Source organism: Desmodus rotundus, chromosome 10 (genome assembly GCF_022682495.2).
Source record: "Desmodus rotundus isolate HL8 chromosome 10, HLdesRot8A.1, whole genome shotgun sequence".
Lineage (NCBI taxonomy): Eukaryota > Metazoa > Chordata > Mammalia > Chiroptera > Phyllostomidae > Desmodus > Desmodus rotundus.
The window spans coordinates 40,817,852-40,840,297 of record NC_071396.1 but is presented as its reverse complement, the minus strand read 5'-3'; the positions used below and the strand labels follow the sequence as shown (position 1 = coordinate 40,840,297).

The 22,446-nt window shown below is 46.2% G+C and overlaps 1 protein-coding gene across 5 annotated transcripts in view; it reads left to right on the top strand.

The window, feature by feature from the left end:
- Positions 1 to 201: 201 nt before the first annotated feature.
- Positions 202 to 22,446, top strand: part of SMURF1 (SMAD specific E3 ubiquitin protein ligase 1) — a 103,982-nt gene continuing 81,737 nt past the window's right edge. For 3 of the 5 annotated variants that reach the window (XM_053912566.2, XM_053912563.2, XM_053912562.2), the window contains exons 1-2: positions 202 to 601; positions 3,100 to 3,231. In XM_053912566.2, coding sequence (XP_053768541.1) covers positions 3,150 to 3,231 — 82 coding nt within the window. In that variant the 5' untranslated portion in view covers positions 202 to 601; positions 3,100 to 3,149. The remainder of the gene's footprint in view (positions 602 to 3,099; positions 3,232 to 22,446) is intronic. The other 2 variants (XM_053912565.2, XM_053912564.2) reach the window with 1 other exon arrangement.

The window sequence follows — 22,446 nt, the reverse complement described above, 5'->3', positions numbered from 1 at the left end:
GGCGCGGCGGCTGATCTCCTTCGTCCCGAACCGGGAAGGGGCGGGAAGCTCGAACACCACGGGCCGACCCCGCGCGCCGGAGGCTGGGAGAGCAACGCTGCCTCGCGCCGCGCCCCGCCCCGACGTGCTCCGCGGGCGCGCGCGCGCACGCAGGCGCGGGGGCGCACAGCCCGGGCGCGCGCGGGGCCGGGCCGGCAAGGCGGTGAGGGCGCGCGCGGCTGCGGGAGGAGGCGGCGGCGGCGGCGGCGGAAGCAGCGAGGGCGGCGGGCGTCCGGCTCTGAGGTGGTGAAGGCGGCGGCGGCGGCAGCGGCGCCTCCGGACTGGGCTGGGAGCGAGCGAGGGTCGGTGGCGCCGGGCCGAGCGGTGATCCCTCGGCTCGAGCATCAGCCCGCCGCCCGGACGCCTGGGCCGCGGAGTTTGTGTCCCGGCTCGGACCCCGGCGCCCAGCCCGGAGCCGTAACCTTGAGGCGGCGGCGGCGGGGCCGGGCCGGGTCGGGCCGGGGGGCGGCGGCGCTGGATCCTCGGCTGCCCGATCGTTGGCGGGAGATGTCGAACCCCGGGACGCGCAGGAACGGCTCCAGCATCAAGATCCGTCTGACAGGTACGGCCGGTGGGAGGCCCACACCGCCGCCCCCCAGCGCCCACTCGCGCCCCGCACGGGCCCCTCGGCAGTCCCGGAATTTCCCGCAGGGCGCCCTGCTGAAGTGGCCCTCCCCCACGCCGGCCGTCGTCCCAGGACCTCGTCCCCCCTGGGCTAGTGCCCCTCGCGGCTCCCTCCGGCCCCGCCCCCTCGCGTCTCCCGGCCCCGCCCCCTCGTTCCCACCCCCACCCCCGCCCCGCCGCCCGCCTCTGGTTTCCCTCCTCACTCCCCCACCTGCCCCTCGCTTCTCCCCTTCTGGCGCCCCGTTTCAACCCCTCCATCCTTCTGCTCGTCCCCTTCTTTTTCCTCCCCGGTGTCCCGTCGCTTCTCCCCTCCTGACCCCGCCTCCCCTTCCCCCTCCGCCCCTCGCTTCCCTCTCCCCTCACCTGCCCCTCGCGGCTCCCCCGGCCCCGCCCCGTCCTTCTCCCACCTTCCCGTTCTCTGCCTCCCGGCCTCTCCCGACCCGCCGGGCCGCTCCGCCCCCGCCCCTCACCGCCTACTCCTGTCCTCTCTCCGGCTGCGCGGGGTCGGCCCCTCTGCCCCTCGCTGTTTCCCTTCGGGCCCCGCCCCTTTCTTCTCCCCGAGTTTCGCCCCCTCACTTTCTCTCCTAAACCCCGCCCCTCATTTTCTCCTTAGTCCCGCCCCCGCTTATCAACCCGGCCCGCCTCCCTGCTTCGGTGGGCCCGGCGGCCTCCACCCTTTCCTTCGGCCTCCGATGCTTCGGTCCTGCCCAGGAGCTTCACCGCGGCCCGTCCTCCTCGCCTCCCCTCGGTCGAGCCCTCTTCGGTCTAGTCCACTTCCTCGCTCTCAGGCCAGGCCGCCGTCTGCCCTTGACTGTGCTGCTTCCATTCTTTCCTTTTCTGCATTGTCTGCAGTGCACTTTACCATCGCCCCCCACCCCCAACCCTTGAGCCCGGATTAGGCGTTGACCCCCCCCCCCCCCGCCACACACACACACACACACACACACACACGCACACACTCACACTCTGGAGGCTTTGGCAGCTGCACGACTGCAGGCTCCTTGATTCACTCGCATGTAGTCTTCAATGAGATGCGTGCCTGTGTCTCCTAGGTGGCTCTGTAGTGCCACCTTCGAGGGTGAGCGCGAAGCTCTGCTGCGGGCCTGCGGCGTGGTGGGTGGTGTGGAGGTGTGCAGATGCCAATGGGCTCCAGGCTCCTGGGCCAGTCCGCGTCCTCTTCTGCCCCTTCTCCCTCCTCACCCCTGCGGGGCTGCCGCTCGCCTCCCCGTTCAACTTCATAGCTGAGGCCGTAGTGTTGCAAATACCGTTCTGCTGGGGGACTTTCCAAACTCGAATACTGCCAGCTCTGAAAAGGAAATAAAAAGTTTAGGCTAATCCCTGTAGGGGGTTTTCCCCTGGCTTTTTCTGTTCAGTGGCCCGTCTGATGAGGACTCCAAAGTTAGAGTCCCTTTCAGAGAGACAGTGAGCACATGGACATTTTGTGGCAGATGCATAGCCTTAAATCATTGATACATCTGTGAAAACAGAAACGGGTGATTGTTTCAAACTAAAATATCCTTTGAAAGTCACAGTTGTTGCATGATCCACTTCTTTTTGTTTCAAGAAGAGCTATACATTTCTAGGCATGAAGAGATCAGATCAGGTTGTGATCAGATGATACGACCAGATCAGATGATGACTTGGCCCCACACCCAGACCTTGGCTTTGCAAGGTAGCAGGCACATTCCGGGGTTTCTGCTCCCGGAGGAACGTGGTCCTGTAGTCCGGGGCAGGTAGGAAACACTCCTCCTCTGTAGATGCAGTATGTACATTGTTATTTTATGGTTACATAAAAGCCACTTTTTGACTTTGTAATGCTTGTAAAACTTTAATTACTGACAACTTTAATTTGGCTTTCATTTACGAAGTAATCTATAATTGACATCGGAATGGTTTCAGTTTTCTTGTTAAAAGCAAAAGTAACTGATCTTGTGAGTTTTGTAGAAAGGCAATTGATGTTTTAGATGTAATAGGTTTTAATTGCAACGTTTGTGTCAGGTGTACATGTATTAATCCTAATAGGCAGGGCTGGGTGTGGGCCTTTTCCTCGTGAAAGGGAGGGCTTGGTTTGTCTTCCCCAGTTGCTTTTGATTCAGGAATTTAGATGTTAATAGATGCGGACATGTTTCAGAAATGCTTCAAGAGTTTTAATATCATTTAATATTGAAGGACCAGAGAACCTTTCCCTTTTCCCCTGCTGGTGTCGTTAACCATCCAGCGGAGGGCGGCTGTCCCTGCAGCAGGGTTGAGCGTCCGGGAGGATTGTGCGCCCAGGGGACGCCAGCGGTCTCTTGGACGTTAACTCAGGTGGGAATGCTGGGTATCGTGTTGAAGGCAGGCTGGGCTTCGGCCTCCTGGTTGTCAGGGGAAGTTTGAATACCTTCACTTCCGGCAAGTTGGCTAGCCGTTCTTCAAAAGTGTGTACTTTTGTTACAGGTTTCAAAGTTTATTTCCACATGTGATACTAGAGAGAATGACCTTTAGAAATGAGAGCTGTTCCATATGAAGACATGGGCGCTATAAGAGCAGTTAGAACTGTGGGGTCCACAACTGCAGTTGTGTTCGGTGGTGAGTAGAACGTTGGGTTTAGAACGAAGAGACTCGATTTTGTCAGATCTACCATAAATTGCACAGCATGGAACAAATTATGTAACCTTCCTGGGCCTCAGTTTCCTCATATATAAAATGAGATTTCAACTTCATATAAAGCATTCTTTGATTCTCCTTCTTACAGGACTTATTCATTTGGCTTATTCCAAATTATCATTGGGTGCTTATGTTTTCTGTTAGGCCTCCATCCTGATATTCAGAAATTTGTGTTTGGTTTATGACAAGCATTACTTTTGTGTATTGATTACAGTTATGATTTCTTTTCTTCCTGTGGAACGCTTTTTGTTTTTGAGAACTATTGGGCAGTTGTTGAACTGCTTTGGAAATTTGGCCTAAACAGTAGAAGAATGAGTCTTTTTTGTTTAATTTATTTATTTTTAGAGAAGGGGAAGGGAGGGAGAGAGGGAGAGAAACATCTGTGTGTGAGAGATACATGGATGGGTTGGTTGCCTCTTGCCCGCCCCCAACTGGGCCCTGGCCCCACCTCCCAGGCCTGTGCCCTAACTGGGAGTCGGACCAGCGACCCTTTGGTTCGCAGGCTGGCACTCAGTCTCCTGAGCCACGCCAGCCAGGGCAAATGTTTGAGTATTTATATTTAAAAGAATATAATCTTAATGAATGTCTTTGTGGTAATTTAGCAGGATAAAAGTTTTTAAAGGTGTCAGTAGGTTTGGAGCGTGATCTTTTCAAAATAGAGTGATCTTTGTTAAAGAGCATTACCTTACAGACATTTTAGAGTTCGCTGGCAAATCAAACACTTGGGAAACATTTTTATTTTCAACTCAAGCAGGATTTGCAAAAACTTTGTTCTTATGTGGTACACAAATGAATCCCAGATATGTTATTTAGGCCACTTTGGGTAAAAGAATGGAATTTTGAGCTCTAAGGGTTCCACAGCGCTCTTCAAACAAACTGCATTTTATTATAATATTAACCAGTTAGTCGAAAACACCGAATGTCTGAACTTTTTTTGTTTCCATGCCTTGAAGTCCTCTGACCCTATTGTGTTTTGTTTATCTTTGGATCGTGACTGAATTGTGAAGAGAGTAAAAACCCAGCTCCACGTAGGGGAGGGAGGGAGACCTTCCTTGATAGCATGTGGGGGGAGGCGATTTTTAAAGTTGAAGCGCGGGTGGTGTGAGGCTGGCCTGCGTTTTGGTGTCCAGATGATGCCACTTGGAGAGAAATAGTAGTCAATGACTTTAATTGACCAGTGACAGTCAGGTGACCTGATTGATTAGAAATAGTTATGTCTCTCGTAAGAAAGATAAAGCTGTTTGAACAGTGTTGTCTGTGTCAGTTTGTGCCAGCAAAAAACCTCCCTTACTCCAGGCAGGTAAAACTTTTAACAATTTGCAACTCGGGTAAGATGGAATTTCAGTGTTCAGCCTTGCATTGCACCTGAGTTTATGTGTTTGTCTCAGGGTCAGCCTCAAGTTTATGAGGTACAGTAAAGGCACTTTTCTGAGCGGAATTCTTTAAGGATGTGGTGTGGGTTAAATCAAATACTATTGCAAAACTTAAGCTACAGTGATACTTTAAAATGAGTCACATTCTGCCAGGTGCAGGACAGTTATTGGTTTTATTTGTGATTTGATCACATTTGTGTTGTCTTAGAAAAACCTGTTTTTTAATTCATTTGTTCTTTTTAATTTTTTTGACCCAACTAGCAGACTTGAGAAGTGAAATACTTCATGTGCTTTATTTCTGTCTGTACTGTTAGGGTAGTTGTGACCTGGCAGAGTAGAACTTGTGACTTCAAGGTTATTTGTCAGATCAAAACCTCTCCTGTGCACCCATGACAGTGGGTTCTGGACTCGGGGTTCTTCCTTCTCTTCTACGGCTTTTCATCCTCTCTGTTTGACCACGCCGCCAGGCTCTAGTGTGGGACCTTGTGTGACCAGGCAGGTGCTGGGGGCTGAGTCACTGGTGAAGGAGTGTTTCGTCATGAATTTAGAAAAAGGAAGAAAGACTGACCCATCAGCTAATGACCCAGGCAGCTAGACTGGTTGTTGTGTAACACGCCCGTGGGCACTGGTTAAAAGTTAAAGTAGCTGAGTTGTGCATTTTAGCGAGTGCCAGACTGAAAGGGACGTTCAAAAAGCCTTCTGAAATGGGTAAAATAATTTTGTATTTTCTAGTTGAGAAATCCTAACTTTTAGATCAAATTCTTGTAATTTTATTTGGATCAAATTTTTCAGAATCAAATTTTTCTTACTTGGATCAAATCTTTGTAGTTTCAAAACCATTTTAACAAACAGAGAATTAAAAATGTGTGGGTTGTTTTGGTCACTGAGCAACTGAAATTACTGGTTGACTTGTGCGTTTTATTGAGAGAAAGCCCCGAACTTAAAGTGGCCTGCTGTCCATGGCACTCTGCCTCTAGCTGACCGGTCCCTAAGGCCGTTCCGGTCGGAGGAGAGCTGCAGAGCTATGTTAGAAAAAACCCGAAAGCTCCTACCCATGTGGATCAGGCAACTCTTTTTAAAATGTTGGAATTACTGTTGTGTCTACAGATGCAATTGAACTCCATTTAGATATTTAAACTAAGTGGAATGTTGTTTCCATATTTCTGGATTAAAGGGGAAAAATCCTTTTATTGTTTTAAAACAAGGCTTAAATAATGTATAATCAGTGCGGCTGGAGTTGCACCCCACTCTGTAATTCCAGCTGTGTTCACCTCCATTGCAGCTGAAAGGAATTCTAATTGGCTGAGGAATGTCGGCAACATGGTGTATCACTGAGTATGAACCTATTGTGCTGGCTGCTGGGTGATGCATTTCAGATGTTTGACGCTCCCGAGCCCAACTTGGAGGCTGCTTTCGTGAGCCTGGAAGAGACCGTTGTGAAGCGGAGGGTTGTAGCTGCAGCCTGCTTTCTTCTTCGTATGTTGGGCATCTGCTAAATTCTCTAAGGGCCGCGGTGCTTTCTTGTGGCTGAAACACTGGATTGGGAATCAGAGGTCTGTGTACTTCGAACTCACAAAAGTACCACAGTGAAGAGGGGGGGTGGGCGGAATTACAATCTTTCGATGGCTCAGTTTTTCTATCTGTCGTGCAAGATACCTGCCTTTTTACATTACACAACGACTTGCTATTAATTAGTGTGATGGGTTAGTTATGAATTATTTATAGAGTGACACAGTGTGAATGCAGAACCCTAGATTCCTGCTACTTCCTATTCTGAAACCATCGAATAAATGCTAAAGCTAATGATGTACATTGACACTGAAGAAAAGCTATAGAACCTATTGATAAACATGGGAAAATAATACTCGAGAACGAATTGTTAAATTCTCTACGCATTCAGAAAGTTCCTGAGAGAAATTGTGTTACGAGACACAGCCAGCATCATCTTCAGTTATGAGACCTTGGAAGCGTTTACATTCCAATCAGGAACAATCCAGGGGTGTGTACTACTACAGTCCTTACTAACTAGAGGAGAACATGAGAAAGCAGGAAGCAAAGTTGCTATTATTTGCAGGAGATATGATTTTATTTCTTGAATCCAAAAGAATCAGCTGAAAAACAATTATAAGCAAAAGAGAGAGAGAAACCTTTAGTTAAGTGTTTGAATAGAAAATTTCTCCATGGAAAAATAAAATGGATAAAAATTGATATGCAAAAACAAACTGGGAAAAATAACTTGCAATCTGTATGAAAATGAAAGTCTAGCTTCCTTAATACATAAAGAGCTTTCAAAATCAGTAAAAGGCCCTGGTGGGTGTAGCTCAGTGGATTGAGTGCAGGCCTGCAAACCAAAGGGTCCCTGGTTCAATTCCCAGTCAGGGCACATGCCTGGGTTGCAGACCAGGTCCCCAGTCCAGGGGCACGAAAGGCAACCACACATTGATGTTTCACTCCCTCTCTTTCTCCTTCTCTTCCTCTCTAAAAATAAATAAAATCTTAAAAAAAAAAAAAGAAACAAAATCAGTAAAAGACCAGTAATCTATTTGGCAAAGAATATGGACAATTCACAGAAAGGAGTGAAAATAGATTTCAAATATATGAAAAGACTCAGCCCTGTTCATAACTAAACAAAATACGAATTAGAACTGAAGGTGAAACAGTTTTCATTTAGCTGATCGGCAGAGACCAGAGTTCGAAAATACGTCATTGTGACAAAGGTATAGAAGAGCAGAAACTTCCTTACACTGGTGGTTGACACGTACACCGACACAATAGACTGTGGGTATCAGGTGATAAATGTCTGTACCTGTGATCTCACCGTTCTGCCCCTAGGAGTTTTTCTTACAGACGTATTCACACGTTTACGTGCAGTGTTACGTGCAGTGTTATTGCAGCATTGTTTGAAATTGTAAAAGACTAAACCCAACCTACATGTGCATACACAGAGAGCTAGTTAAATGAATTATGGGCGATCCCCAGGGGTGGGCAGTTGGTAAAAGAATGAAACAGTGCTTTATATTCTGGTGCGGAACATTCTCCAAGACATACTATTGAGTGGGGGAAAACGTGATTCAGAAGAGTGGATATTGTACATGCTGTTTGAAAAATACAACAAAAATAAAAGTGGATTTATAGGTGTATTTGTATCACTGCAAGGATACTCTTGAAAATATTGACTGTGATCTCCTCTGGAGCCTGAGCATCCAGGGGAGAGTCTTTCCACCGTGTTCCTTCTGTACTGTTTAATCTCTCCCCTCTCTTCCCCTTTTGAACGTAATATACTTCTTTCCAACAGTTAAACATGTTAACAAAAAAAGACTCTACAGCTCTTAAGAGTTTCTTAGAACAACTAGTACATTTATTGCCACTAGTAATTGGTTTCAACGGCAGGTGCTCTGCAAATTCAAAGTAACTGCGCCAGTGTACTTCACAGATGTAAAATACTTTCTAAGGGTGTCCAGTACCCATGCGTTTATGTGTATTTCCTTACCGGGAAGATTCCTGGGTTCTAGAGAGTAAAATACTTTGCGTACTCTGTAGGTCTGAACGAACTTACTTTCCCAGAGCATATGTTTATTCTGATACTGAAATTCCCCCACCCCAGCTCCAAAAAAAAAAAAAAAAAACCCCAAAAAGCTTCCAGCATGGTATTAAAGTAAGCCTCAATGATTCTTTCCAGATTCCGAAATCTGGTCCTCCTTAGACCTACTCTCTAGGGTGAGGCCTTTGAGAGGCTGGGGTCTTAATTCTGAACAGCAGTGCTGGTTTGCATCTTTTATTTGGAGTGTCATTTGGGGTTGCCTCTTGCTTTTTCTATAAAAGAAAAAGTAACTGTAGGTAATTTATTGCCTTTTTTCCTATTAGATCATTGGGATAAATATCCTAAATTTTACTGGATTGTATTTCTACATATTATTACCTACAAATTATAGATTTGAGAATTGCTTGTTGCCTGTTTATACAGGTCAGTGTTATTAACACCTGAAATCTTGTATGTTTCATAGTTTCCAAAGAGTTCTCCTATACATTTCCTCGTTTGAGCCAAAATATCAAGCCAGGCTCAAAAAAGTTTTGGGGTTTTTTTCCATGTGTTTTTATTTATAGGTTTTTTTTTTAAGTATGTTAGCATGCAGTTTTCTTATTTAAAAACACATTTTACAGGAGAAAATAGTTCCTCTTGTCCTAAATGGGTAACCATTTCATGTTAAGATTTTTAAAGAAATGCTCAGAAGTACACTTAACCCAGCTCTAATAAATTCACATGCTTTACAAAAAAATCAGGAGTCCCGGGCAGGAGAAGGCTCACATTTACTCAAGGGACCTCGTTGGGCTTTAGTGAGGCTAATTCACACTAAATTACATGAGCTTTTCAGAGGTAAGGGCGCTTTTTCCTCCAGAATCACGCAGGGCTGGAAACGGGACGTTGCTGTCCTCCCCTGAATGTGCCGGGTCGACATCTTCCACTCTACAGGTCCAGGATGGTCTTGATCCCACGCCCCAGAAATCTTCTTCCCCCTCGTTCTCCCTATTTCATTAGGTCTACCCAGTTGCTCAACTAAAATCAAGACTCACTGTCATTCGTATCTAATTTATCCTCAAGTCCTGTCATTTCTGCCACCACAGGTTAGCAGGGCTGTGTCTTCTCCCCTTGTCCACTACTGTGATCACCTCTTGCTTGGGCAGATGCTTCTTGCCCTTTTTTATCTAAATGTTAACTTGCAACCCAAACCATTCTGCTACAGTATTACTTATTTCTTATTTCAGAGATGTAAAAAGATTGATTGTAAAAGTACTCCTTTGGCTGACCCTGCAGGGGGGATGGGAAGTGACTTGCTAACGTTACTCTTGCTCCTGGCTGGTGTGGCTCCTCCGCCCTGCTTCTGTGCCCATGGCCTGGAGCTCCAGCTCCAGCTCCAGGCTGGCTGCTGAGGGTGGCCAGTTGCCTTGTCAGCGTAGCACGGAGCTCCTCAAGATCTGGTGATTTAGTGGTGGCCAGTGCCAAGTGTAATTGTGTACAATGGTAGACAGAGATCAGAGGACCAAATTGAAGAAGAATATTTGAAAGAGTCGAGATTGGGAAATAGAAGTCTTTGTAGTCCAGATTACATGTTACATTTTCTTGTACAGGAACAGCACATTGGTTGCCTCGGGATAACTCATGATTTTATTATCCCCCATAACCATTCCCTATGATGCTCTTAGTAAATGACATCGACCAGTCAGTTGCTCAGACAAGAAACTTGGAGTCCTCCTTGGTTCTGTTCTCTCTTGTTCTCTAGAAGTTGTCAGCTCTTACCTCATATCCTGAATTTTTTTATTTCCCTCCATCTCCACCACTGTCACCCTAGTCCTAGGCAGCGTCACCTCTCACTTGGATGCCTGCAACAGCTGTCTCCTAAATGGTTTTCTGCTTCTGTATATTGAACTATCCATACATACAGATAAGAGCGGCGTGCAGTTTGCCGGTGACATTTTATAAACTGAATGTGCCGGTGTAACTGTAACTTACATCAGTGGCTCTCACCTGGGAGCAGTTTTGCCTCCCAAGGGACATTTGGCAACGTGTGGAGACATTTTTGATCATTACAACTTTGTGGGTGCTACTGGCACCTAGTGGGTAGGCACCAGGGTGCTGCTCAACATCCTGCAGTGCATGGAACAGACCCCACAGCAGAGTTGTCCAGTCCAGGATGTCGGTAGTGCTGGAAGACCCCGTCTGTATCAAGAAATAGAAAGCTACTAGTTCCTGAAATACCCGACAAGCTCCCTTCCCAGTTGCTACTCCCCACCCCCAAAGGTGGTCAGTGTGCTGACTCACGACAGCCTGGTTTTGAATTTCACGTTAATGGAATCACATGGTATGTGTTCTTTCGTGAGCTGGCTTCTTTTGCTCAACATTATATTCATGCGATTTACCCATATCATTGTGTTTGGTTCTATGTCATTCATCCATTTTACAGAATAGTATTCTATTATGTGAGTATACCATAATTTATCCCTCTACTGGATCATGGGCAATTGGGTGGTTTCTAGTTTGGGCTGTTAGGAGCATTATTGCTAGAAACACTCACGTGTGTCTTCTGGTGGGGCTGTGTGTGCATTTCCGCGGGGCGTACCGGCAGGGATGGAAGTGCTGGGGCAGAGGTGTTCAGCTTTAGCAGAGCTGCCAAACGCCTTACCAGAGAGGTCGTGCTGATGCGGGCTCCCATCCGCAGCGTGCGGCGGTGCCGGTGGCCCCATATCTTTGCCAACTCGGGTTTTCTTTTTCATGTTAACCCTTTCGGTGGGGCTGGCATGGTATCACTTTGTGGTTTTGCTTCTACTTTCACTTTTCTCCAATCCATACCTTAAATGGCAGCCTTAGACATCTTTTATTTTTAACTTAAAAAAATTTTTTAAAATTGATTTTAGAGAGTGTGGGAGGGGGCAGAGAGAGAAAAATCAATCTGTTGTTCCACTCATTCATGCATTCGTTAGTTGAGTCTTGTATGTGCCCTGACCTGGGATTGGAACCGCAACTGTGGCGTATTGGGATGATACTCTCACCAACTGAGCTACTCGGCCAGGGCAACTTTCTTCTTCTTTTTGTAGGGCACAGCTTTGGTGTAGACACTGAAATACCTAGGGTTTTCTCTCCCACGACACCGTTTTACACCCATGTGGGCGGTACCGATCGCCCTGCTGGCAAGAATGGCCCACCCTGGCGCGTGTCAGGCGGGCGTCAGTCGCCCAGCGGGCTTGTTGAAACTGAGATTGCCTGCAGCCCCCACCTCCTGGCCTCTAGCACGTATGTCCATGTATTTACAGATCTAGTCTGCCTGTGGGCGTGACGTGTGGTTAAAAAAGAATTTTAGTCAAAACTTGAATAACTTGTTTTGGTGAGTAGTTTCTAATTATTACTTATATAATAGTTTATCTGCAGACCAGGTTTTTTCCTGAGATCGCCTGTGTAGATTCGGACTTGTTCGCTTTTCAAATAACTAGTACTGGGTTAAAATAATATGAACAGAGAGTTATATCGACTGCTGTATTATAAACCTAAATTCAGTTTATCTGGTCCAAAATGAGACAGATACATACTTTTCACACATGTGTGAGTTTTATCTATTTAATTTTTTATTATTGTAAAAACACTTGTTATTAGTTGTGCTTTTAGTTTTAAAAATTTATTTTAAAACTTGAGGGCTAATGGACATATAACTTATATTGGTTTCAGGTGTACACCATAATTTGACATTTGTATCCACTGTGAAATGATCACCACAATAACACCTGTCACCGTACAGGTACAGAAAATTGGTTCTTCTTGTGATGAGAACTTTTAAGATGTAGTTCAGCAACTTTGAAATATGCAGTATGTTTTTAACTTTTAATTTTGAAGTAATCGTAGATTCACAGGAAGTTGCAAAGAAACGTGCAGCGAGGTCCTTTCGCTGCCCTTCGCTGAGCCTCCCGCGTGTTGGCATCCCGCGTGACTGCAGTGTACTGTCCAAACCAGGGACTTGACTGTCCGGTTGGTGTGATTCACGGTGCCCATCCAGACGTCACGAGTCGCACGTGCACTCACGTGTGTACATGCATGTGTGGAGAGTGCTGTGCAGTGTTATCACGTGTGTAGACTTGTGTAACCACCACAGTCACAGCTGTACTGCTACCACAGAGCTCCTTTGTGCTCTCCCTTCTTAGCCACACCCTCCCCTCTCCACCGTCCTTGGGGTGCCTGGCAATCACTATCTGTTCCCGTCTCAAATCTTCTCAAAGCGTAAGTCAGACCCTGCCATTCCCTCTCTTCAAGTCCTCCAGTGGCTTCCCGCCCAGCATAAAACCAGACTCCCTCTGTAATCCTGTCCCCTTTGCGTCTGACCTCCTCTGTGTCGCCCTCTCCCTTGTCCCCGCGGAGGGTTCCCCTCCTGGAGGCAGCATTGTTTCAGTAGTCCACTCCTTTTTGGCCCATTGTGAGTTAGGGGGCTGGGGACTGGGTAATCACAGGCTGTCACCAGACTTGGGGCCTCTTTGACACCCAAAAAACCTAGTCTCCTTGGCTTCTGGGCGATCCAGGGGCTTGAACCAAAGCCCGAAATGTTCCTAGGGTTCCTAGGATTTGGCCCACGTTCACAGCCTTCAGTGTGCAGTTGCATCTGGAATGACCTTTCCCATGCTTAGGATAAGAATACCTAACAAGAGTATTTGACCTCCAGATGCCTGGGGGTCAGGAGTCTTTTGGCCACCCTACCCCACAGTCTTATCCTCTGCCCAGGCTACCACCTCCCTTCCTCTCTTACAATTTGGCCAGTTCTCTCTCCGCAAGTCTCTTCCAATTGCAGTTTGTAGCCGAAAGCGGCCTTCATCAGCAAAGGCGTATTTTCTTCCCTTTTCTCTCCCTCCTTACGAGTCCTCACTAAATAGTGTGAGAAGTAGCCGGAACCTTTCCTTATCTCGAGTCTTTCCTAAAAGTCCCTTAGTGTTCCTCGTAGTCTTGGTGGACACACCAGGCCGCAGTCCGATGGTCTCTTTCTTCATTACTGCATGACCAGGCTGGGGCCGTAGGCTGTTCACTGAACGTCACCCTGCCTCCCTTCTTCAGCAAATTTCACATTCACTTCCATGTTGTTTACAGCACCACACTTCCCAGTACTGATTTTTGTGTTAGTTTTTTCAAAACAGGATGCTTTTGGGTGTAATTACCAGAATGCCTAGCTTAAATTGGCTCAGTAAGAAATTGTATTCAATAAATTAACTGAAAATCCAAAAGTAGTTCCAGTGGCATGGCCAAGAACCTGATGTCCCTGCATCTCGCAGAGCTGTGACCGCAGAGCCATTCTTGGCTCCTTCCCTTGTGTTCGAAAGGTCGCTAGCAAGCCGCTCCCATGGCTGTTTGCTTCAAGCTTCAACCAGCCGAGCAGCTCGTTCCTGCGACTGAAGTCCTGGAGTTGGAGCTTCTCGTCTGGTTGACCTAATTCGGGTCACGTGTGCGTCCCTGCACCAACCACTGTGACTAGGGTGATGGGATGTGCTGGGTCCGTCCTGGGAACCAGCGTGGTGTCATGTCAGGCCCGCCCAGCACAAGGGACTGGGGCCTCTGCGGGAGCAGGAAGCCTGGGCGCTAGGAAGGCAACTACCAAACGGGTAGACAGTCCCGTTTGGTTTTTACAGATAGCTCTGCATGTGCTGAGTGTCAGGGTGCAAAGCGCCGTGTAATGAACTTCTGAAGAGGAAGCATAGCTTCTTTGCAGTAGTGTGAAGCAAAGATGTGTTTCTTGTAAGAGTGCCAGACATTTTTGCCAAAAGTTAGGAATGGTGGTTTTATATGTAAACTCATCCCAACAAATTCGATCCCTGTCGATCCGGATTATTGAATGTCTGGGCTGTTGTAGAGTGTTGTTTTATTTGGGGTTGTTTCAATACTAAGATTTAAACAAAAATTCAGATCGTAGGAATGCATTCTTACATCATTTCTCTAGAGACAATAGGGTATTTTAAGAAAGAAAAATGCATGTTAAGTGTTTGTGAATTGAATTCAGGTTGTGCAGAACGAAAAATTTGGATTTATGCAAGAGTATAATTTTTTATTAGATAGATGATTTACCAACTCTTCCCTATAATGAAGACTTTAAATTAATATATCTGTTCTTGATATTTGGAGCTCTGTATTTCCACTCCCATATGTATAAAACAATGTGCCTAGAGAATACTCGGCTGAGCTTTGAACCACGATTCAAGAAATGACTGGCTCTCTCAGACCCCAAAGCTCTTCCCTCCCTGGAGTCTGTGAGGCGGGGTCGGAAGCGCTGGGCTGGAGCCAGCCTGTGCCTTTAGACGAGTCACCTCATCCCTCGGTTTCCTTGACTGTAAAATCCGGGAGAATGAGGAGAGCCGCTTCACAGTGTTAGGGTGTAAATGAAATAACCCGCATGTAGTGTCTGGTGCACAGTCAGTGTCTGATGCTTGTTGGCCAATATTACCATTGTCGTATATCAGGGACTCTTCAGTCGGCTTTGATTGAAAGTCACACCATTGCTTTATGAACCACTAAAAAAGAAACACCGGTAGGTACAGTATAACATATGATTCGTCTGAAGATTTCAGGGATGTTAAAATGTTTTTTAAAAAGTGCCTCTGAATCAGTGACCCGTGGTAGTGTGGCTGCCTGCGACTCGCCAGTCCTGACAGTTGTTTGCACGCCCGCCAGTCGATGCCGTCTGTCTTCAGTTCACACACAACGGAGTGCGGCGGAGAGTTTCTTCATTTTAGTTTTTGTCTTAAATTCATGTTGCATTTGGTCTTGTGTTGCAGTGTTGGCAATGTAATAATTAATGGTTCATCATATATTGGGTTGGCCAAAAGGTTTGTTTGTTTTCTCCCTATAATGGCCCTAGTAGTTGTCTTTAACTTCATTCGGAACAATTTTGTTAGATCATATTGTGACAGCTGTCATATCAGGATGCGTTTTTAAAAATCAAAATTGGTGAATTTATGTGCAGCCATTTTAATATTGAAGATGGAAGAAGAGAGGAACATTTTCGATGTATTGTGCTTTATTATTTCAAGGAAGGTGAAAACACGACTGAAACACACAAAAAGGTTTGTGCTGTGTGTGGAGAAGGTGCTGTGACTGATCGAACATTTCAGAAATGGTTTGAGGAGGTTCTTGGTACTATTGGCATTTTGGCCAAATGATTCTTTGCTGGGGGGCTGTCTTATGCGGTGGAAAATGTTCAGCAGCGCTCCTGGCCTCTGTCCACTAGAAGCCAATAGTGGGGGATAGCTGACGTACTCAAAATATCCAAATCAATGAAGTTATTGGTGAAAATGAAAAAACGTGTCTTTTATTTTACGGAGAAAAGCTAAACGGACTTTTTGGCCTACCTGATAGGGTTAATAACGGATTATACAGGACCACCGTAGGCTTGGCAACGCCCGTTATTTGTTTTACTGCAGTGATTGAGGGGAAAGATGAGAAACAGTTCATTTTTAGAAATGGTTAATATTGGTTGAATGAACCCATTTGGAAGCTAAAGACAGGTTAAATGATAGTGCCTGGAACCTTTCAGAAGAGCCTCAGTTGTTGGCAGCAAGTCTGATAAGGAAAACGCTTTTCATACACCCAAACACATTGAGTTTAGAAAGCATAATGCTGATATTTGAAAGCAATGCATGGTGGTTGATTTTCCACTAAAATATAAATGTGGACAGCATATTGTGCTTGAGACATAGTCACAGGCTATTTATGTACCAACTCGATATAGTAGAGCTGTGTGATATGCTTAGCATAAATTTAGAAATAAAACCTGTAAAGATATCACATAACCTTGATGGAATACTGTCTCTCTTGGAGCCTGGTATTCAGAATGTTGTGAATGGGTTGATATGAGCCTGGGTTTTCTTTTTTTAGTCCCGTTTTTTTATGTGAAAATTGAAATGAATTATGGAAGTCTTTTTAGAGACTTGGCTTGTTTACTTATTGCATAATTTATGGCTTACTTCATAAGCTGAATGTCAGTGGGATTCTGCTGCTGGTTCAGACAGCCGCATGAACGGAGCGCTATGCAGCTGGGCGATCTTGTCAGGAGCCCCAAAGTCTGTCCCCTGGCACGTCTGACACCCCAAATATTTCGCTGTTATTCGAGGGTGTCAGTTACAATTTTGGAAAGGACCGTCTCTCAGTACATTCCATATTTTAATGCATTGGGAAACAGTGGTGTTGTATTTCTTTTTGAAAACCCAGGAGGGTTTGTTTGCTGAAATTTGTATAGGGTTCAGCTTAACAATGCAAAAAATATACTTTTAAGAAAGGAGTTTTACTTTAGAAAATGGTTGCTAAATTGAAATAAAAGGAAAATAACTTCCAAAAGGAGTCAGTTTATCGACTTAAGTACTTTTCCCATCACGTGCTTAGCAGTGATGTTTCTCTTTAGACTAGAAGCCAGTGCGGGGTCTCAGGGTTTACCAAAGGGTGTGATTCTGTCACTGTCACGCCAGGTGTATAATTTTAGGCAGGATGAGTCAAGGATTTGGTGTTTCTTATATTAGAATACATTGAAATTTATTCAGAAAAAACCCCAATTCATTCATTTGAAATACGTATATCACAGTCTAAAAATTATTTTAGTCTAAAAATAGATAATGCGTGCATATGATATGAAAGGATGCCTGTTAAAAATAAGTCTCCCCCACCCCGCAGCCCCTTGTCGGCCAGCCTGCTTTCTGAGAGGTGACTCTTACTGCCGCAGTATTACTAGTTTTTCCTGTATTCTTCCAGAGGTTTTCTGGTGCCTTCTCCCCTCCCTTTCTCACAGGCGATAGCATAGTGTATGCGCTCTTGGGCACTTTACTTTTTCACACAATCTGGGGTTGCTGCAGAGCTACCTTTGTGGCGGAAACATCACTGACAGTGTCCCATTTCCCAGCTGCCTTCTAGTTAGGTGGGACCACTCCGTGGTTGGTTCTGCTAGAGAACGGTGAGAGGAAGTGATTTGTCCCAGTCTGGGGCTGAAGCAGTAAGAGCTTGCAGCTCTGCTGTGGGGCATCCTGAACTGGGTGTCAGAGGGTGGCGCCCCTCCCAGCCAGAATCCCTGAATGACTAAGTGGACCAGAGGGTCCCCCTCTGCCTGACCCAACTTACGTTGGATCTGTCACGAGAGCAAGGAACAAACCTCTGGTCCTTCATTTGTTTTCACATCTCATCAGCCTCTCCTGGTTGACGCAGCCTATTTCTTATTAACAGATGTGAACTTCGTGACACTTAGCACGAGTCCAGTTCAGATAATCTGATAGCTTGTTAAATACAAAGGTGCCCAATTAGAGAATAATCATTTTAAATAAACAAATCCCAGAGAAATGCATCTTACCCCAGTGTTACTCTACATATGTAGTATATCTGTCTGGTTTGTTTTAAAGAAATATATAACTATCGAAAAATATAAAGAAGAAATAAGCATATTAGTATTTTAACTGGGCTCGATTCTTTATAGTTCCTACTTTTTGCATCCGAATTTGATATTAATTTTCTAGTCAGATTATTTCTAAAGGAGGGAAGTGCCAAAGCCGTGTACACGAGCTCCACCCAGTACTGACTGAGCAGCAGGCGTGAAGACGAGAGGAGTGTTGCAGAAACACGGTTTCTCTCCTGGGAAGGTAACAGCACAAGGGGAGGGAGGCATTCATTAAGAAAAGTGCTGGACTTTTCCAGAGAAGGGCAGTCCCGGGGCCGCAGAGGTCTCCGGGGAGGCTTAGTTTGAAGCGGCTCTGGAAGATCAGGTGGGAGAGGGGTATGCGGGAATGATGTAAAGAGAGTGGAACGAGAGCGTGGCCTTTCTGAAAGTCAGACTGAAGTAAGAGATGCCACGCAGGTGGAGGGCCTACAGGACACAGGCTTCCGTGGGAGGCCGGGGGTCTGTGTGGGTAGCTGTGGTGAGATGTCAGCTCTCCATCGGGAAGGGACATGGAAAATCCTGAACTTCGAGGCCTGTCGGGGAGAAGGCTTCTTTTGTACTCAGAGGGCAGCAGCGCAGGAGCCAGTGGGTGGAGCAGGGCAGTGGCTAAGAGCCTGGGTGCTGGAGGCCTGGGTTCCAGTCCTGGCTTTGCCACTTTCTTGCCGTGGCAAGTGCTGGGAAGGGTGTGCAGATTGAGTGCTCAGAGAGGTTAGTTGTGGTGTCAACTGCTGCTGCTACTTGGAAAGGAGCTCGGTAGCCGTGAAAACGCTCTAATAAGGGAATAAATTAGGCCCCTTCACAAAGTGGTAAGTGTTGTGTTGCTGTGTTTATGCAAATGATGAATGGTAGTCTTTCTAGGGTGCTTTACAAGGAATCCTTTATTGGGGCCAAGTTTAGACTAAATGGTCTACAAAGTTTCTTTTAACAAACATTTAATGAGTAACTACTAAGTGGTGGGGTGTCTGGAAAGTAGCATGTATCTAGAATGGGTGAAGACCAGAGGAAGGAAGTATTTAATTGTTTATGGTTTACCCTGTCTCTGCATTGTTACAAAGTTAACATCAGATTCCCTACTTGACCCTTGAAAAACCATTCCAACTAGAGGAGATGAGTGTCTGTAAAGCAAGTGAAGTGTTCTGAGTACTAAATGAGGTTGGACGTCCTGATAAAAAGCAGCAGGCATGCGGGGGAAGTGCTCGCATTAGTATCTTGCTGGTTGATTGCATCGTGCTTACTTCACACCTTCTTAGAAGTTCTAGTGGGAGCCCAGCTGCGGCTCCTCGGGTCTTGTTGGTACCTTGGTGTTTGTGTAGTGATTTTTTTTTTTTAGTTTTGACACTGGGCCTATTTACAATCAGGGACTGTTTGAAATCTTTTTGTGGGCAAAGTAGGTCAACCATAAAGCACACAGGAGGGAATTGCTCGGGGTGGGGAGGCAGGATCCTGGGCCGGCTCTCTCCCCTTGGCTCTGCCCCGGGGCACGTGGGGAGGCTGCGCAACCTTCACACCCAGTGTTTGGAGTCTTCCCAGAAATATTTTAGAATGAGAATCTGCCAAGTGCTAGCTTTAGAGCTTCAGTGTTGGGACATAATTCTTTGGAGTGTCCCTCTGTCCTTTGGCCTTTTTAAATGGAAACTAGGTCAGGTATGCAAACTCCACACCGTGGGTAAACACTGCGGTCAGAGTGCGCGCTCCAGAGGACAGCCGACCTGGGTGTCAGTTCCAGCTTTGCTGCCCGGGAGCTGGGTGACTTTAGGCAACAATAATAGAGAGATTCGTCAATTCCTGAAGCTTTTACTACTTGTCAAGCAGGGACTATATGAGGGGAGATCCAAACAAACCCAGAATTATCTTCTGGAGGGTGTGCCCCTTGCAGTCTAGGCTTCCCCGGTGGGTCTGGGCGCCCATCCGTATCAGTGCACCGCTGGTGTTGCTGTGCGAGGCTGTGTTTGGCTTCAATGAATTTTTTTTAAGATTCTTTCAGCGTATTTGCCCATTTCGTCATGGGTGATTTATGGCTTACCTGCCCACACTGCGCTGAGTGTTTAGCAGGTTTTGACCAAAACACATGATCCCCATGCCCCACCCTCCCTGTTCACCCCATTTCACCTTCCCAGATGAAAAGAGTCCTCAAAGGGAAATGTTCTGCCGATGTAGAAGAGGTGAACCGAAAAACGGCAGAAGCTCTAAAAGACCTCAAAACCGACCAATTCAAAGGCTGTTCTGAGCCGTGGAAAACATCTCCGTAGGTGCCCTGCATCAATGGGGAGTGCGCTGAAGGTGGCTGAAGTTCAGTCATGTAGGAATAAATACACACTTTTTAATAAATAAATTCTAGTTTTCGGGGATCCTCCCTAGCACAAAGCACTTTTTATGAGTTATCATATTTCCTTTTGTCAATCAACTTACGAGGTCAGGACTGTTCTTGTCCCCATTTTGGGGACAGTGGAGTCAGCGGACCCAGTTCCACCACATACCAGTAGCCTTGGGCAAATCACATGCTTCATTTTTAAGCCTCAGACAATGCCTGTGCAATAAGGTTGTTGCAAGGAATAAATGAAGTAACTTAGCAACCCAGCTGTTGGCCAACATCTGGTAAGGGGCTAGCTTGCCTAAGGCTTCACAGAGTACCTTGGAAGTGGAATAAAGTTTAACTGCTTTGTGATGCTACTTTGCTTATTTTAAGTTGGTGTAAATATTGCTTCGAAATCATCTTTTTTTGTCTCCAAATCAAGGTCTTCATTAAACATCATTCAGTTAGGAGCTCTTACGTCTAATCAGCCATCCCAGAAAGCAGTCACTTCAGAGACTGTTTAGGAGCCCCGGCTGGCGTGGCTCAGTGGATTGAGCACAGACTGAACCCAAGGGTCGCCAGTTCAATTCCCAGTCAGGGCACATGCTTGGGTTGCAAGCCCAGGTCCCCAGTGGGGGCCACGTGAGAGGCAACCACACATTGATGTTTCTCTCCCTCTCTTTCTCCTTCCTTACCCCTCTCTAAAAATAAATATATTTTTTAAAAAAGACTGTTTATGGAGGAGGGGAAATGGCACTGGCATGGGACACGGATGAGTAAAAACATAAAAGGGAGAGTATATGTTCTCCCCAAATGTGCACCACTTCTTCCCAACCTGTTTACTTTGCTGTTCTCCACTTGACCTACACCCCTATTGATTATTTTCTAAAAGTCAGAATAAACTGTGCCTTATTATTATTTATTACACATATATTACTGGAATGTTATTTGGTAGTTACGATTCCACTCAAAAATTAAATAAAATTTTGATGACTTTCACAAGTTTAAAAATTCTTTGTTGTTTTTCTACTTGGTTTGGTCTGGAGGCCTTCACACGACCCTTCCTCCGTGGAAGAACTTGACATTCTATTTGGTGTCATGCAGCTGGTCGTCACTTTTGAGATGGAGTGTTTTATGGTGTTCCTTATGCAGCCTTTGAACTCACGAATCACGTTCTGGGGAGAACTTGCTGGTACAGACAATTGTTGGGGCCTGGGGACATTCTGAACAGAACCCAAACGCAGGGCCAGTGCGCTTATTCAAAAGACACAGAGAAATGACATGAAATTATAATCATGTAAAAAACAAGTACGATCGGTGTCTCTCATTTGTGTTGGGACAAGGACATTAACACTTCAGAAGTGCTAAAACCAGGCCATTCTACAGTAGCTGCCATTGTGTTCTAACAGCAGCAAACAGCCACCACAGTGGTGGCACTGTGAGGGAAGCGTGCACAGGCCGCAGGTGGCAGTGGAGACTGCCCCCTCCCCACCCCTGATTCCCATGGGAGCAAGCACTGTGGGGCACTCATCTGAACAGCAGTTTTCCCTGAAGTCTGAGGGAGTCGGCCTTAGGTGTGGCGCTTCCCTGCACCAGCACCGCTTGTGTAGTTGGCAGCCTGCTGTGATTGTATCTCTCAGAAACGTTCTAGGAGGTTTTAGGGAGAAGGTAAGACTGCCAAACTGCCTGTCAGACTGAGTTTGAAAGAGACCTCTTGGGAAAGGACACACTGAGTATTCTAAGTGGTCTAGGATCCAAAGCATTTCCTGGGCTGAGTGTTTATCAAGGCCGGGCCTTACTTCCAAAACGGAGCTTGGAAAGAATCTGGGCCTGTTTCCCAGCTGACTGGGGGTGGGGAGAAGAGGAGGGAGCTAGTTTGGGAGAAGGGAGAAAAATCTCACTCTCTTTTTATCTTTTACACATCTATCTGATGAAATCTGTCTATAGATACGGCTTGCAAAATAGAACTGCTTTTGCAGTATGAAGTGGTACAGGCTGTTAAACATTCTTAAAATTTATATATAATATTTTAATTATATTTTGGGAACGAAGCATGGAGTTAGATTAACTTTTCAATGGATCAGTCTTATTCTTCAGTGCAGAGAAAAGAACATTATCTCCCTGTTAATTGTCATTAATCTGACATCACACCAGAATTTTTCTTGCTGTGACTGATCTCCGAGTTCAAGGTCTGAACTGCCACATCTGGGAAGAGTGAGGTGTTGAGGAAGTAGTAGTGGCAGGTAAGTGGAAGGCTTCTCCTTCCTGTGTGACTCAGTGTCAGTGAACTCTTTCCAGACTCTTCTTAGACTGTCGGTCTCAGTTCCTCGACACCGGGTTAGATCATCACAAACACCCGGTGTAGGGAGCAGTGTCCTGCTCTGTTAGGCATCTTAGAAAGAAAACTTAGGTCCCTTATTTCACTGTTGCTTTCCCTAAAAGTTTTTGTAGCCGGCCCAGGCTGGCGTGGCTCAGTGGGCTGAGTGCCGGCTTGTGAACCTAAGGTTTGCCGGTTCGATTCCCAGTCTGAGCACATGCC